This window comes from Lissotriton vulgaris, chromosome 6 (assembly GCF_964263255.1).
Source record: "Lissotriton vulgaris chromosome 6, aLisVul1.2, whole genome shotgun sequence".
Lineage (NCBI taxonomy): Eukaryota > Metazoa > Chordata > Amphibia > Caudata > Salamandridae > Lissotriton > Lissotriton vulgaris.
The window spans coordinates 802,806,736-802,820,144 of NC_141694.1; the positions used below are offsets into that span (position 1 = coordinate 802,806,736).

At 43.4% G+C, this 13,409-nt stretch overlaps 1 protein-coding gene across 1 annotated transcript in view; it reads right to left on the bottom strand.

Annotated features, from left to right (window-relative positions):
- Positions 1-8,866: 8,866 nt before the first annotated feature.
- The window catches only part of LOC147708024 (histone deacetylase 2), a 166,837-nt gene continuing 162,294 nt past the window's right edge, over positions 8,867-13,409 (bottom strand). Inside the window, exon 14 of the mRNA XM_086926833.1 lies at positions 8,867-9,195. Within this exon, the coding sequence (XP_086782959.1) occupies positions 9,165-9,195 (31 nt within the window). The 3' untranslated portion in view covers positions 8,867-9,164. The remainder of the gene's footprint in view (positions 9,196-13,409) is intronic.

The window sequence follows — 13,409 nt, forward strand, 5'->3', positions numbered from 1 at the left end:
TTCGTGAAATGAGCTGGTACGCCTTGCATAGGTTGCTTATTAGCCAATGTATAGCACATCTTGATGCAGAGCACAATACATCAAGAGATGGTCTGCTTCTACACTGCCATGTCCTCCTTTGTACCAGCAAAGGTGGAACGACGAAAACCAGAAGAGTGATAGCCTCTTCAACGTGAAAGTTTTATCCCTCTAGGTAGGAAAGAAGCGTGGGTCCTCAGCACCAGCTTAAAAAACATGGTATAAGGTGATTGAGTAGAAAGAGCCTGAAGCTCGCTCACGACGAGCTGACGTTATGGCAATAAGGAAGACCGTTCTGAGGGTCAGAAGATGTAATGGAAAACTGTGCATTGGCTCAAAAGATTAAGAAAGTAAGAACCAAATTTAAATCCCACTGTAACATCACAAAGTGCCTTGGTGGAAATAAAGGTTGCAAATCTTCTAAAGCACTCATTGCAACTGGTGATTTAAATGGTGAACGCTGGTCCAGCAACTGCAAAAAAAAGCAGACCGCGCCAACAAGTAGCCTAAATCAGAGCCCAGAGCAAGGGCTTGCTGGGCCAGGGACAATAACAACAAAACATCAGACAATTGGTAAATCTGGCAAGTTCTGCACCAAACCACAAATTTATCCTGACTAGCATACACCAATTTTGTAGAGGAACGCCTAGCTGCCAAGATGACATCAACAACCTCAGGACGAACGTCATAAGATATCAACTACCGCCGCTTTATCTCCAACCATGCAGACACAGATTACGCAGGCCCAGGTGCAGCAGCCTACCCTGCTGCTGCGACAGAAGATCCTCAAAAGTGGCAGCTTAATCGAAGGACAGATGCTCATGCCAAGGAGTTGAGGGTAAAATACTCTCCTGGTCCAATCCAGTTCCCCTAGGATAACTCTGGCCCAGTTGTTTCTGTTCTTTTCCAGAACCCAGTACAGGATTGTTTGCGTCGGGAAAGGCATACATCAGTCCAGTGCTCCATTCTAGGCGGAAGGCATCTCTGAGAGACAGCCTTGGAACTTCAACGCACAAAATTGCAGACACTGCAAATTTATATTCGTATGGAATTTATAAAGCACCGGAATCACCCCCGAAGGAGTATCTCCGAGCTACAGAGAAGGTAAAATACTAGACGGTGATGAAATGATTGCGCTAGAGTTCTCCCCATTGCTGGAAGATGCCTTGCGCCGCCTCTGGGTGTAACTGCCATTCATGTTCCGCTAAGCATTGGTGACTAAGTTAGTTTGCCATGGCGCTTAAAGATCCTATCAGGTGAGTCATAATTAGAGAAATGACCACACAGTCCAGCCACTTCCAGAGGCTGAGAGCCTCCTGGAACAGGACCCAAGATGAAACGTTGCCCACTAGTTGCAGTATCACATAGTGGTAGTGCGGTCCGTGAGCACCCGCACCAGCTTTCTTCTGACGGCTGAGAGGCCCTCAATGCCAAGTGAATCACCCTGAACTCCAAGATGATATGGAGTTCAGCTTCTGCCGCAGACCAGAGGCCTCTGATCTCCACCATTCCAGATGTCCTACCAAACGTAGAGGCGATGCAACAGTGTCGCATTTTGTGGGGTAAATGATAGAGAGCGCAGGTCACCCGACTCAGATTACCATATTTACCTGGGCCCATAAACAACACATGATGAGGTTTAATCAGGTAACCTGTGCACTTACTCTAATCATTGATTAATAAATGTAATTTAGGACCTATACCATTGTCTTGCCAATCTTTGTCATCGGTACCTAAAGTCCTAAGGGATCAAAGGTGTTAGAATAACAGGTAGAATAAGAACATTTGCACTGATAAAATAACCACAACTCGGGAAAGGTTTAAACTCTTTATCTAAAATCTTTAAAATGTCATAATCCAAGCATTGAACAATAGAAAATTCTCAATTAGGAAAATAACGATTAGAATGAAAATATGCAATGTTTTTATAAAGCAGTCTAAGCATTTAACATTAAGGGGGGGAAGAGAGAAGGAAACAATACAATGACATACCCACATTGAATATTTACCTAGAATGGTGTGAAGAACTAACCCTGGCCACGGGTCAGTTTAAAGGACAGGACCCCGAAAGTGCAGGTACCATAAAGGCAAGCAGGTGCAGCTCAGAATCAGGACAGGTAAAGCCAAATTGGTCCAGGACAGGACCACCACACGTTAAGACCGGCACCTGCAGTTAAAGTTGCAAGGCCTGCGTTACTCCCTCTCTGCAGCTAACAGCCAGAACCCGGTAAGAGTTATCGATCTCTCCGACAAAGAGGGTCGCCAGCACTTCAGCTCTCAAACCCCGATTTGGGTTTCGAGCCTTCTGACAGAGGGCACCGCCAGCACCTCTGCTCTCGATCACCTATTGAGTGCGTTGGGTCAGTGACAGGTCAGCTATTCGGACAAGTCGGACAAATTAGCTAACTAAGCCTACCCTAGTTATACTATTTTCCAGGTCAGTGTACCACCCCCCAATGTGGCAAGTGTAAGGATCCCCAATTTTGATTGGACAAAAGAATGAGGAGAGGTCATCACACCATACCAAAATGAAACTTTTTAGAATGAATATGAATGTTTGCATTCCCGCCCATCAATTTATTTTCCCATGTATGTTTTATTCCACCCAGCAATGAATTTTCCAATATTGGTTACAATATAGTTCATATTTTAGATCAGCTTCCTTCTCAGGGGTCAGGAGTTGAAGTTCCCAGGCGCATCTTGGTCAAGACTGTCCCTGGCACTCATTCAATGCCATGACTCGATGGTTTTCAGACTCTGCAGCGCAGGCTCAAAGGTTTCAATATGGAGTGCAGTGGGTTTCAAAATGGAGGATCTGGTACATTTCAGGCTCAGAAGCGTGACTACATGAAAGAGTAGCAAAGGAACAGTTTTCGAACAAGACTAAATGAATGCACTGTATACCACATCTCTACTCTATTCCCATTTTTTATATAACTATTGCGTTAAAGTTAAGCAAAACGAACAGCTTAGCAAAAGCAGCAGTGCAAGCTTCTTGCATGTGAGGACATGGAGCAGCCATCTTAGTTCTAGTGCGCAGAAGCAAAAGATTCCCTCCAAAAGCAGAGATTACGTCTGACTCATGTCACATGTGTGACAGACGCATGCGCAGTAAGAAATCCCGCGTAGCAGCGGTCATATTAATGCAAGCGGATTATCGTTCGTAAAAGCACATATGCAAGCTTCACTTAGATGTCATGTAATGCAATATTAATAGGACAAACATGTTGATTAGTACATTAACGTTATGTCGAGAGGACTGAATACAAGCAAGTCGCATTACGGGCAAATACTTGCTCCATCATAAGAAGCATGGTTTGCCACTGACCCAATCACAGTGCAGCAGCCAACCCTGCAGATCTTTTATTGTCTCCTCGAAAATCTGGATACAATATGACAGATTCACCAGGTGTTGTGCCCACTGGGACTGTAGGTTCCACTGCAAGACAAGCATATGGTATCTGGTATGTTTCAATCAGCAGCATGCAAGCAATTCCTGCAGACTCACAGTCATCCACAGTGAGATCCCGGACAGATGCTGCATCATTGGAAATACAGCTGATTGTTCTTGACTCGCCACAACAGGGGAAATGCATGAAACTTTACCATATCCACAATTTGCTCAGAGGAACAGGACTATTTGAGGAGGAGTCAGGTGAGACTTTTTTTACATTAACAGTAGACCCCAACTATGTTAGGAGGTTCATGACTTCTTGGGGCAACCCTGCCTTCAACAGCCAGTTGTCGAGGCAGGGGAATACTGGTATTGCCAACCCCTGAAGGTGTGCTGCGACCACAGCTATCACTTTCATGAACACCTGAGGGGCACTGGTGAGGCAAAAGGGAGCACTTCAACCTGAAAATGCTCCTGGACCACTGAACAGGACGCAGCATCTGTAGGCCTGCAGGGCAGGTATAGGGAAATAAGCATTCTGCAGATCTAACTCTACCATTCGGTCTCCAGGATGTAGGCAGACGGGACCAGAGCTAACATGAGCATCATGAATTTGTCCTTTCACAGGAAGGCATTAAGAGCGCAAAGATCTAAAATAGGACTAAGGCCTCAGTCGTTCGTCAGCACAAGCAGATAGTGGGAGTAACAGCTGTATTCTACATCTGAGGTCCGAACCCTCTCGATGACTCCCTCTGCCAGAACAGCCTTCACTTCCTGCTCCAAGACAGACATTTGGTCCTCTGTCAACTGTTGTTAAGGTGATGGAAGGTACTGCAGGCAGAAACGGGAGGTCTTAAGCCCTTTAGATAATTTAGAGAAATCACTTGTCCCTACGCATTGGCTCCCAACCTTGCAGGAAATGGTAGATCCTGCCCCCAACAAGCTGGCTGTGTGCCAGGAAGGACAGAATACAGAGGTTTCGACGCTGAAGCAGCTGGAGGGATGGGGGAATAGCCATCCGTTGCCCCCACTGCCCTGGTTGTTTGTTTTTTAATCCATGGCCTCAGACAAAAAGGACTGGAGACCTGTTGGCTGCGTATGGGTAGGAGGTTGGCGGTATTGGAAACCTCTACCATAGCCTCAAAAGGGATGAAATTGTTGGTAGAACCCGCTGGGTGGTGCCGTCAGGCCTAGGGAAAGTGCTGTGGCCTAGTTTCTCCGAAAGGTTCCAGGACGATGTCCACTTTCTCACCAAAAGGCGAGAGCCGTCAAATTGCATTTTCATCTGGGATGCTTGGACATCTCGGAAGAAGCAAGTAGATCTCATCCAGGCGCGGTGCAGAAGTGCCACACTTGTGAAAGTCGCACGACCTGAGTAGTCAGTTGTGTCTAAGCCAGATAGAATAACAAATGTTGCTGTTTCGCCACCATTCTGGATAGCTTGAGTCATGAACGCCCAGAGATAGGCCAAAACTGCTGGTATAACTTGGCCCACCTTGTCCCATAGGGGATGGGAGTAGCGGCATAGAAGACAGATGCCATTTACTGATATAAAGGGCAAGGCTGTGGAGAAAAAGATCTGCTTGCCAAACAACCCTAATCTCAGACTCATGATCAGGTGGGGAATGCATTGGGATTTTTCATTCTAGTGGATGCTTACCCCACCAATAGCCCTGAAAAGATTATGAAACCTCTGGGCTCTACTGCATGGTGAGGATGTGCTCCAGTCAGATTAGGGTGCGATCTCAGTCAAGGTGGATTCTGTTTGGAGTCTGAAAGCTTAATGGCCTACGAATCATCTTCCAGCATCTGCATCAATGTGAAGGGAATAGTGCAGTTGGTGGCACTGGAACACAAGTCAGCACTCAACCAGAATGGGGTTCGAGGGGCATAGACAGCAAGGGTGGACTTGCCGGCAGATGTCCAAATGGAGTGCCCTGTGGATCCTTGGGGACCGAAGGCACACCAGAGGGAACGAGCAAAGTGCAAAAAATTTGAAGATGGTCTCCCTAGAGGCCTCACCTTCTTGCATTGTCGTCAACAGACCTTGACCGTTGGGGTATATATTGGGACGAGGCTCAGGATCAGTTCCAATGGAGATTAGGAGCCAAATTGGGTGGCAAGTTACGCACTCGCGCCATGTATGGAGTTTGCGAGTGACATGAAGAGGGCTGATTATCCCTTGGATTTCTTATGCTGCTTATTGGGCATACCCAAAGACTTTGGCTGGAATGACGAGCAGCTGTGGAAACAACTTTGAGAGTGAGATCTTTCTTTCAACTTTGACCAATTATGGCTTGGAGTCGTCTGATATTTGTGAACACAGTTTTGTCTTGCGGTATGGCCTTCAGATTAATCTGAGAGCAGTCTTCACAGGCCATGAGATGGTGCTCTAACTACCAGGCACCACAGACAAACTTTGTGAGGGTCTGTCACAGACCTTTGTTTGCGACACTCCCTATACGGCTTGAACCCGGTCATCTTGGTAGGTGATTTTTTTCCTTGCGCACTGGAAAATTATGGTGAAAAATGTTTCAAAGCGACTTTAAAGGACTAAGGAGTAGCTCTGGATCAGCCTCTGAAGACGCAGAAAGACAGGAAAAGACGTCAGCGCACATAGATGGTACTTATATGCAGATCTGCTCATCACTTCCGGATCTGAACGACATCAGTGGGGAGCCACTCAACATCTAAGAGCGCACAGGAATACTGCTTTGAAGTTTCTGGATCTGGTCGGACGGTGGAGAAGATGTACAAGGTATGGAATCTACGATTAGAAGTATCCGTCCGAAGAGTTGCTAAAATTAAGCGCAAAGTTCCAGCATTATCATGCATCAGATACAGTAAAGCAGTAATACAAAAACCTTGAAATGTAAATAACAAAGGCATGAAACTTACTGTAGTGCACATATAATTTGAAGTACTGACAGGTGTGCACATCATGCTGGATCACTTACTAATCTAGTAAATGTTTGCAGAATACAACCTTACTGATTGAGGTGCAGGAGTGCAAACTGCTCAAAGACACCTCCTGCACTAGAAGACTACAATTAATCACATAAAACAAGCTGGAACAAAATGTAATTTGTGTGACTCCTTAACATGCACACCATTCCGCAGAAAAATGTAGGTGCCCACATCACCGCTTCTCTGCTTTACATGCACAAGAGATCAACTGAAATCACCTAGAGGTTTGGTTTCCTTACTGAGGTTGGTGTAAAGAAAAACGTACCCTAAAAAGAGCACTACCCCATCTGGCTATAGGTGTTTCACTTCCCTCTGCTTGTGGGGGTTTCGCTTGGTGACAAACCTCCCTTTGCTTGGCTGTAAGACAGCACTGTAGGAGTGTTTTTAACAATTAGAAATTAATGAGTAGTTTAGATGTGTTTAAAGGACCATAATTTGGTTGCAGTTAATTTTATTTTATGTTAACGAGCTTTGCCATGTGCACGTCTGTGTGCTTTTCCATTTCAGAAAAATAAATGAAATAAAGCTCTCTCCACAATGTCTGTCTGTTGATCAAATAAAATTGTATAAATTGCCTCCCCACAAACAAACCATGCTCTGAACGTGTTGTTTATGTTACAAAAATGTGCTGACATAAACCAAAATAATATATGCAGAAAAAAAGTGTATACTAGAAATACTTTATTTTATGTACCTTGTGTATCAAGTTATTGATTAAATCAGATGCATCTTTGTTAATCTAGCCCCGTTATGTAGTTTCACATCATGACGAGTGCATGGTTTCTGCCTAAAACCATATAAAAGAGGATGTTATTGGATATGTGCCAGACATTCTCTGAGCAGATCCTATGTTAGTCTACTGATCTATACTGAGACATTCTTTGCCTTTCAAAATGTGCAGACTCTGCACTGGTCTATCAGCTGAGCTATACTTAGGAGCTTTTTGTACATTTTTTGGGAGGCAGACTATGTCAGTCAACTTGCTTAACTATACTTTAGTTCTGGCTGTTAGCTAACTTTGGAGAGAGACGTTATGTTGATTGTCTTGAATTATCTGGTTTTGACTTGTTATAAATGCTTATTTTCCATTGATTTGAAGAACACATTCTTTATTTCTTTAATGATCCACATTTTTGAATATGGTATTGACTTGAATTCTTAGCTTGTGATGGTTTTTTTAATGGCGCAGGGACTTAGTCTTATGAAGACATAGTCCCGATCCTACCCTTCAACCATTTATTGGTTTTAAATGGAGAGTCAATACCACTTTCAGACAGCATGTTGAGTACACACTGTCAACTTCTCAGATCGGCTACAATTTAAGAGGAAGAACAGCAAAAATCACAGAGCAAGGCTACAAGAAGCACTGGGCAGTCACAGAAACCCAGTGCCAAAAATAAAGTGGCAGCAACTCGAGCAAGAGCAGGTTTGGCCACCTTCGGAAAAGTACACAGAGTAGAAAGCAAACAGGGGAGCATGCAACAACAGGTTCTTCACTGTGCGTGTCATAGCTTGTCACCAATGATGGGGAGGGACACAGAAGGCAGTCTTAAAATGAAGCGTTTTTTTTCGACCCACGGAGACAGGAGAAGGTGTTACTAACTTCTTCCTCAGTACAAAACTATCAAATGAAAAAGATAAGAACATTCAGCATAACCCCATCATAGAACACTGCAATTGGAACCCTGTTGGACAAAGGCACCCAACAGAGACAGCAGTCACATCACTTTTTAGCTGTAGTCACAAACTACATACATTGAAGCCTTACTATTTTATATTCATAAATATGCCAGTTGTTTCTATTTTACTGCATTTATGAAAAATGTGTAATTAAAAAAGTGTGGAAGTGGACCATAAGTCCTACCAAATCCCCAAGACCACATCACAATGGAAACATGTAACAACTCATAATGTGTACAGGATTGACGACTGGGGAGAGCGATAAATAGGTTGAATATAATCCACATATTTTGCATTATGGAACTGATAGGGAGAGAAATGTGATCAGTGTAAATGGTGAATACAAAGTGAAATCAGGTATAGGGAAGTTCATTAAATGACTAGTGTAGATATGGGCATAGTGCTGCAGGAGGTCTGGCAGACAATATAATGCATCAAGAATGGATACATGTTCCAGGGTGCTTTAATTTTTGCAGTTAAATACCCTGTTCTTCCTTTTGTGGGCGATCTACTATGGCAAAGCAGCTCCAGCTTGGTACTCACCCCATCAGCCTCAGTAATACTGCTGTGCAGCAGTTACTGTTCAGAATGGGTCTCTATCAAAGAATGCTAGGGGGCAGCTACTCTTGTAGGCAGCAGTCACTGATCTACCATTACTGTTATGTGAAAATAAGTCCTTTTATTTGTTACACCAAGTCGCGTAAAGTCAGTAGCAGATTCTGCTGCAAGCACTGCTCATCTCAGAATAACAGACAAAGCTGCCAAGGTGGCATTTTTTTAATAGATAAAATTACAAAAAGCGGTCAATAAAGGAAAATTACTTTAATAGATCTATTTTAGACATGTAACATAATAATGCACATCCATTTTAAATACTATCACAAAGTAGGGTGAAGATAGGAATTTAGGCTTCATAATTGGAGAACTCCGAATGCCTGCCAAACAATCTATACCGTTTGAAAATAAATACGGTCCATGCCAAACCTAGGGAATAAAATTGGCAGTTGTGAAAAAATAAAATAAAAAATAAAAACGGCCACTTCCGCTCACTACAGTCACTCTAAAAGTTGTATACTGTTATTGTTCTGAGGTCATCAACTTGAACTCATGGATTATTGGGCTGGTCAGCTTTGGCACTGTTTCAAGACAAAAAACACATGGAATTTAGATTAATACACCCATTTTCACAAACACACATATTGTCAATATATGGCTAATAAATACTTATCTGTATAGATAGCTTTTTGACCATATAAAAAAGTTGTTACATTTAAAATCTATAAACGAAACACATTAGTAACATGACCAGCTCAAAAGGACAAAGTGGCATGTCACAAAATTTAAGATAATTTCTAATCTTTGAAAGATACATCCGAAAACATTTTTTAACAGAAACCATTAGTAGGTTTACCAAGGTCCAGAACATATCCAGAAAAACTTGCACATTAGTTAATAAAAATGTATATCAATACTTGTGTTGATCGTAAGCAAAAACTAACCACTTCATTTGGAAGGGGACTCCCAAGTAGGAGGACACTTAGTTTCCCACGCCAGGAAGCGTCAGCAACCAACAGCGTAAGGAGGCATCACCAACAGCTCTTATAGCGCATCGCACACTTCTGAAGCACAGGACGCGTGCGGGTGAAGCCAGGGCCAAGGGCGGGCCTGTCCTGCACCTGTTGGCCCCAGGAAGAGGCAGGGCAGGGTCATTCCCCTTGACCCTGCAGCGAGTTGCTCCTTGGACCTTTTGGCTGCCTTTCATTCCACCCAGGTACTTTTTATGCATCCCATCCCCGCATGAATACCTACTAGAGCTCAGTTGGGTGGTGTCTGCCCTCACCTTTTGTTAATAGACTATATGTTTAATCTGTCCTTTGCAGAGGGCGGTAGTTCATTTGTTTATGTCTCTGCCTACCTCTGCTTTATTCGCAACTAGGGGGGCAGTGGTGAGGGTCTATTAGCCCTCTCCCACGACTTGTTGTGTTTGATGTCAATTGGTTCCTCGGCCTAGACACTCGAAAGAGACATTAAAAGGAGAGATTTTCTCTTGGTTGGCCTTTACCAGCTTTGCTTATCTGTTTATCATTGTCCTCTCCATTCAATATTGGTGAATTAAGGTGTGTTCCCTAATTAGAGATGGTTACCACTGGTCTCCCGCTGTTACTGCATATTGTTCCCCACCATGGTGAAAAGGAAGGAGTCTGGCGCTTTACTTGCCTTTGCTCTCCCATTAAAGTGTACTTCGATAGAATGGATGTTGGAAAGGGTATTGCGGGTCATAACCACGAAAACTGTACTTAAAGAGAAGAGATTGTCTCTAAATTCTGGTGATAGCTCTGTGTATGTGGATGATGTACCCCAGGATACGGTGTCTAGCCCCTTTGGGTCTTTGCACTAATTATGAATTGGTGCACATAGGAAAGGCTGTCAACTCTCAAACTGAAGGGAACAAGGCAATTATCAAATGTAAAAAACCCAGGATGGGTCAGCAGTGTGGTAGATCTGATGTAGCCACCCAGACAGATCTGTTAGCTGATGCATCAGTGATGGCTCAAGGGGATTCTGTATCTCATTCAGCGTAGTCTTTATTGAAAGGTATGCCTACGCATTTCTTTCATTCTGGGTGGAAATAATTATCCTCTGCTGTTTATCTCACCAAAATTAAGGCACTGTTACAGACTGAGCTCTCCTATTTTTGCACGTTGTTTCTGCTCCCTGGCCAGCCAGACGCAATAGCCTCCCAACAAGAGGACCCTAAGCTCCTGAAGGTCAGATCTGTCTCCCCACCAAGTGAGAGGACACTAGGACCAACCGGAGCTGTACAGGACCAATACGCAGGGTACCGTACCTCTTGCAGCAAATAGAGCAAGTGAAAGTCAAATTCAGACTCCTACTGCACCGAGCATCCATCGAGGGACGTCAGCACTGCAGAGACTTACTTCCAGGTCCCAGCTGTCCTGATTTTGAACCATCAACTGGCTACGACCAACAACCGTAAAGCCCTAAAACACAGAGCACAGCCGACCTTTCCACTGCACCGGATCGCCCCAGCTGTGTACCAACAAACCGCCTGTGTCCCCATCTCCCCAGGACCCTTGTGACCGAGCCCCCTCTGCAACCTATTTCTAGGTGGCCCCCCTTCTTTCCACTGGTGTAGAATGCACAGCTACTAGCCAGACCAGCGTCTCTGCACCTGGATGTCCCAGGACAGGTAACTAGTAGCTGCTGGTGGTACTTTGGACCATGGCCCCCTATGACCTTAAGTCTGAAAGGAGAACCTCGGAAACTGATCGCAATTAACTATATGCAACATATACCTTTTCTCCCATAGGGTAGCATTGCTGCGCAAAGATGCATTTAAGTGAACTATTTACTTACCTGTAAAAATTCATATTTAAAAAAGTACGTACTTGATAAAGTTCTTCGTTTCAAAATTTATATAAAAATACAAGTTATTTTTCTAAATTGGTCTTGGATTTATTTTCAAGCGTCTCGATTATTGCCTCTGTGAGTTCAACAAATGCTTAGTACTACCCTAGACTAAACTGCTCACCCACACTACCACTAAAGAGAGCATTAGTGTTATAATTATTTCCTCTAAACCAATAAGGGTTGCCTTGACCCTTTACACAGTGCACCTCGTTTTGGTCCACTCCATAAAGAGCCAGCTTCCTACATGCAGGACATGGAAAAACTGCCAACACCAATTACCTCCGGGTCTCTGCAAGTGGTAAAGTATAATGCAGATTGCAAACTTTCCGAATCAAGGCCCAAACCACATGGTAGTTGTCTAGGAACAGATGCAGCGAGCTCCATCTTCTTCATATAGAGTGCTCCCGACTTCCAAACCTAACAGACCAGTGAACATTCAGATCTCAGAGCCATCTACTTAGGAGTTCAGTCATGCGAGTGGTGAAAGTCACCTTAGCTTCCAGTGGTAGAGGTAATTTAAGGGGCGACTACCAAGACCCTCAAGTGAGGCATCATTATAGCGCCCCTTGAGAACATGTGGTGCAGAGATCAAGCCCAAAGGAAGCCCCTTAACTCCTAATGCACCAATCCTACCATGAAATGAAGGCCAATCGTGTGCGACTATAGGTTTGTAATTTAATTTTTTATGAATGTATACAAAGTTTTCCTAAAGGTCTGTACATATTTGCTAAAGTCAGTACATAAGAAAATAATTACAATAAAGTAGGTTGGACCCAAGAGAGAGCAACAGGATGAAAGAAAATTAAATATTTAGGAAAAGGGGTAAAACAATCTATACGAACACAGCACATGGATCTCAGCAATTAAACAGGTAGACCTTTCTTCATATAGCAGTTAGGAGTGAGAAAGACCAGAGACAAGATTCAGCACAGTTATGGAGAGAAACAGAGATATGAAACTGGATTGCATATTTGAAGGAATGAGAAGAAAGAGGGACAGTTATAGTTGCAATAGAAAGATGAAGCAAGTCATGAACATACTCAAAAAGAGCAGAAAGGAACTGAAAGGGGAGCCAGACACAGGAAGTTAGCTAGCAAAGAAATTAAAGAAATGAAAACTGAAAGAGGTTGATAGAAGCCTATGATGGAACAAATAGCCATATTGGAAAGACTCCAAACACGACTAAAGAAGGCGGCGAAGTTGTCATACTGACATAAGGCAAGAGAAATAATAAGATCTTTCTTTGAAGCTTGAAAGAGGGCAGTTTTTGTGACTGAAGCTAGCAAAAAATAAAAAATGACACCAAGATTACAAACAGAAGAGGAAAATAAAGAGTATGAGAAACTAAAACTGATTCAAGGGAAGGCAATCACTGAGGGAGGGAGCAGGAAATAGAGTTTAAATCATGTTGTAATTAAAATGGAGACATTAGGAAGCTGAGTAGCTGTAGCACAGATACACAATCATGGAAAGAATTGTATAATTGTTCCGAGTAGTTAGGGCCTGGTGATGCTCTCATGCTTTGATGGGTCTCCATCAATCACCGCCACCACCTACGTCTCGAAGTGTCCACAAGCTATTTGTTTTACTTGATCTGCCAATAAATACACAAGTGCACAACGTTAAGCGTTATACACCCTCTAAAGAATCCTGTGCATATTGCTTTTTCCTTATCACCAGAGTTTGAAAGAGAAAATCTATGCTGCCTACCTCATCCTTAAAACGAGCATGCTGAACAATTCCCCATCACCAATATTTATATATTTGTTGGCTCCCATCCAAATTTTTTATTTACTTCGAGCCTCCTACCTTTACAACCAAAGTCTTTTACGTCACACTGTAGACAACTTTCTAAAATACAGCAAGCACCTGAAGCTGCTAATGTTCAGAAATGATTATGAACTGCAACACATCTGGC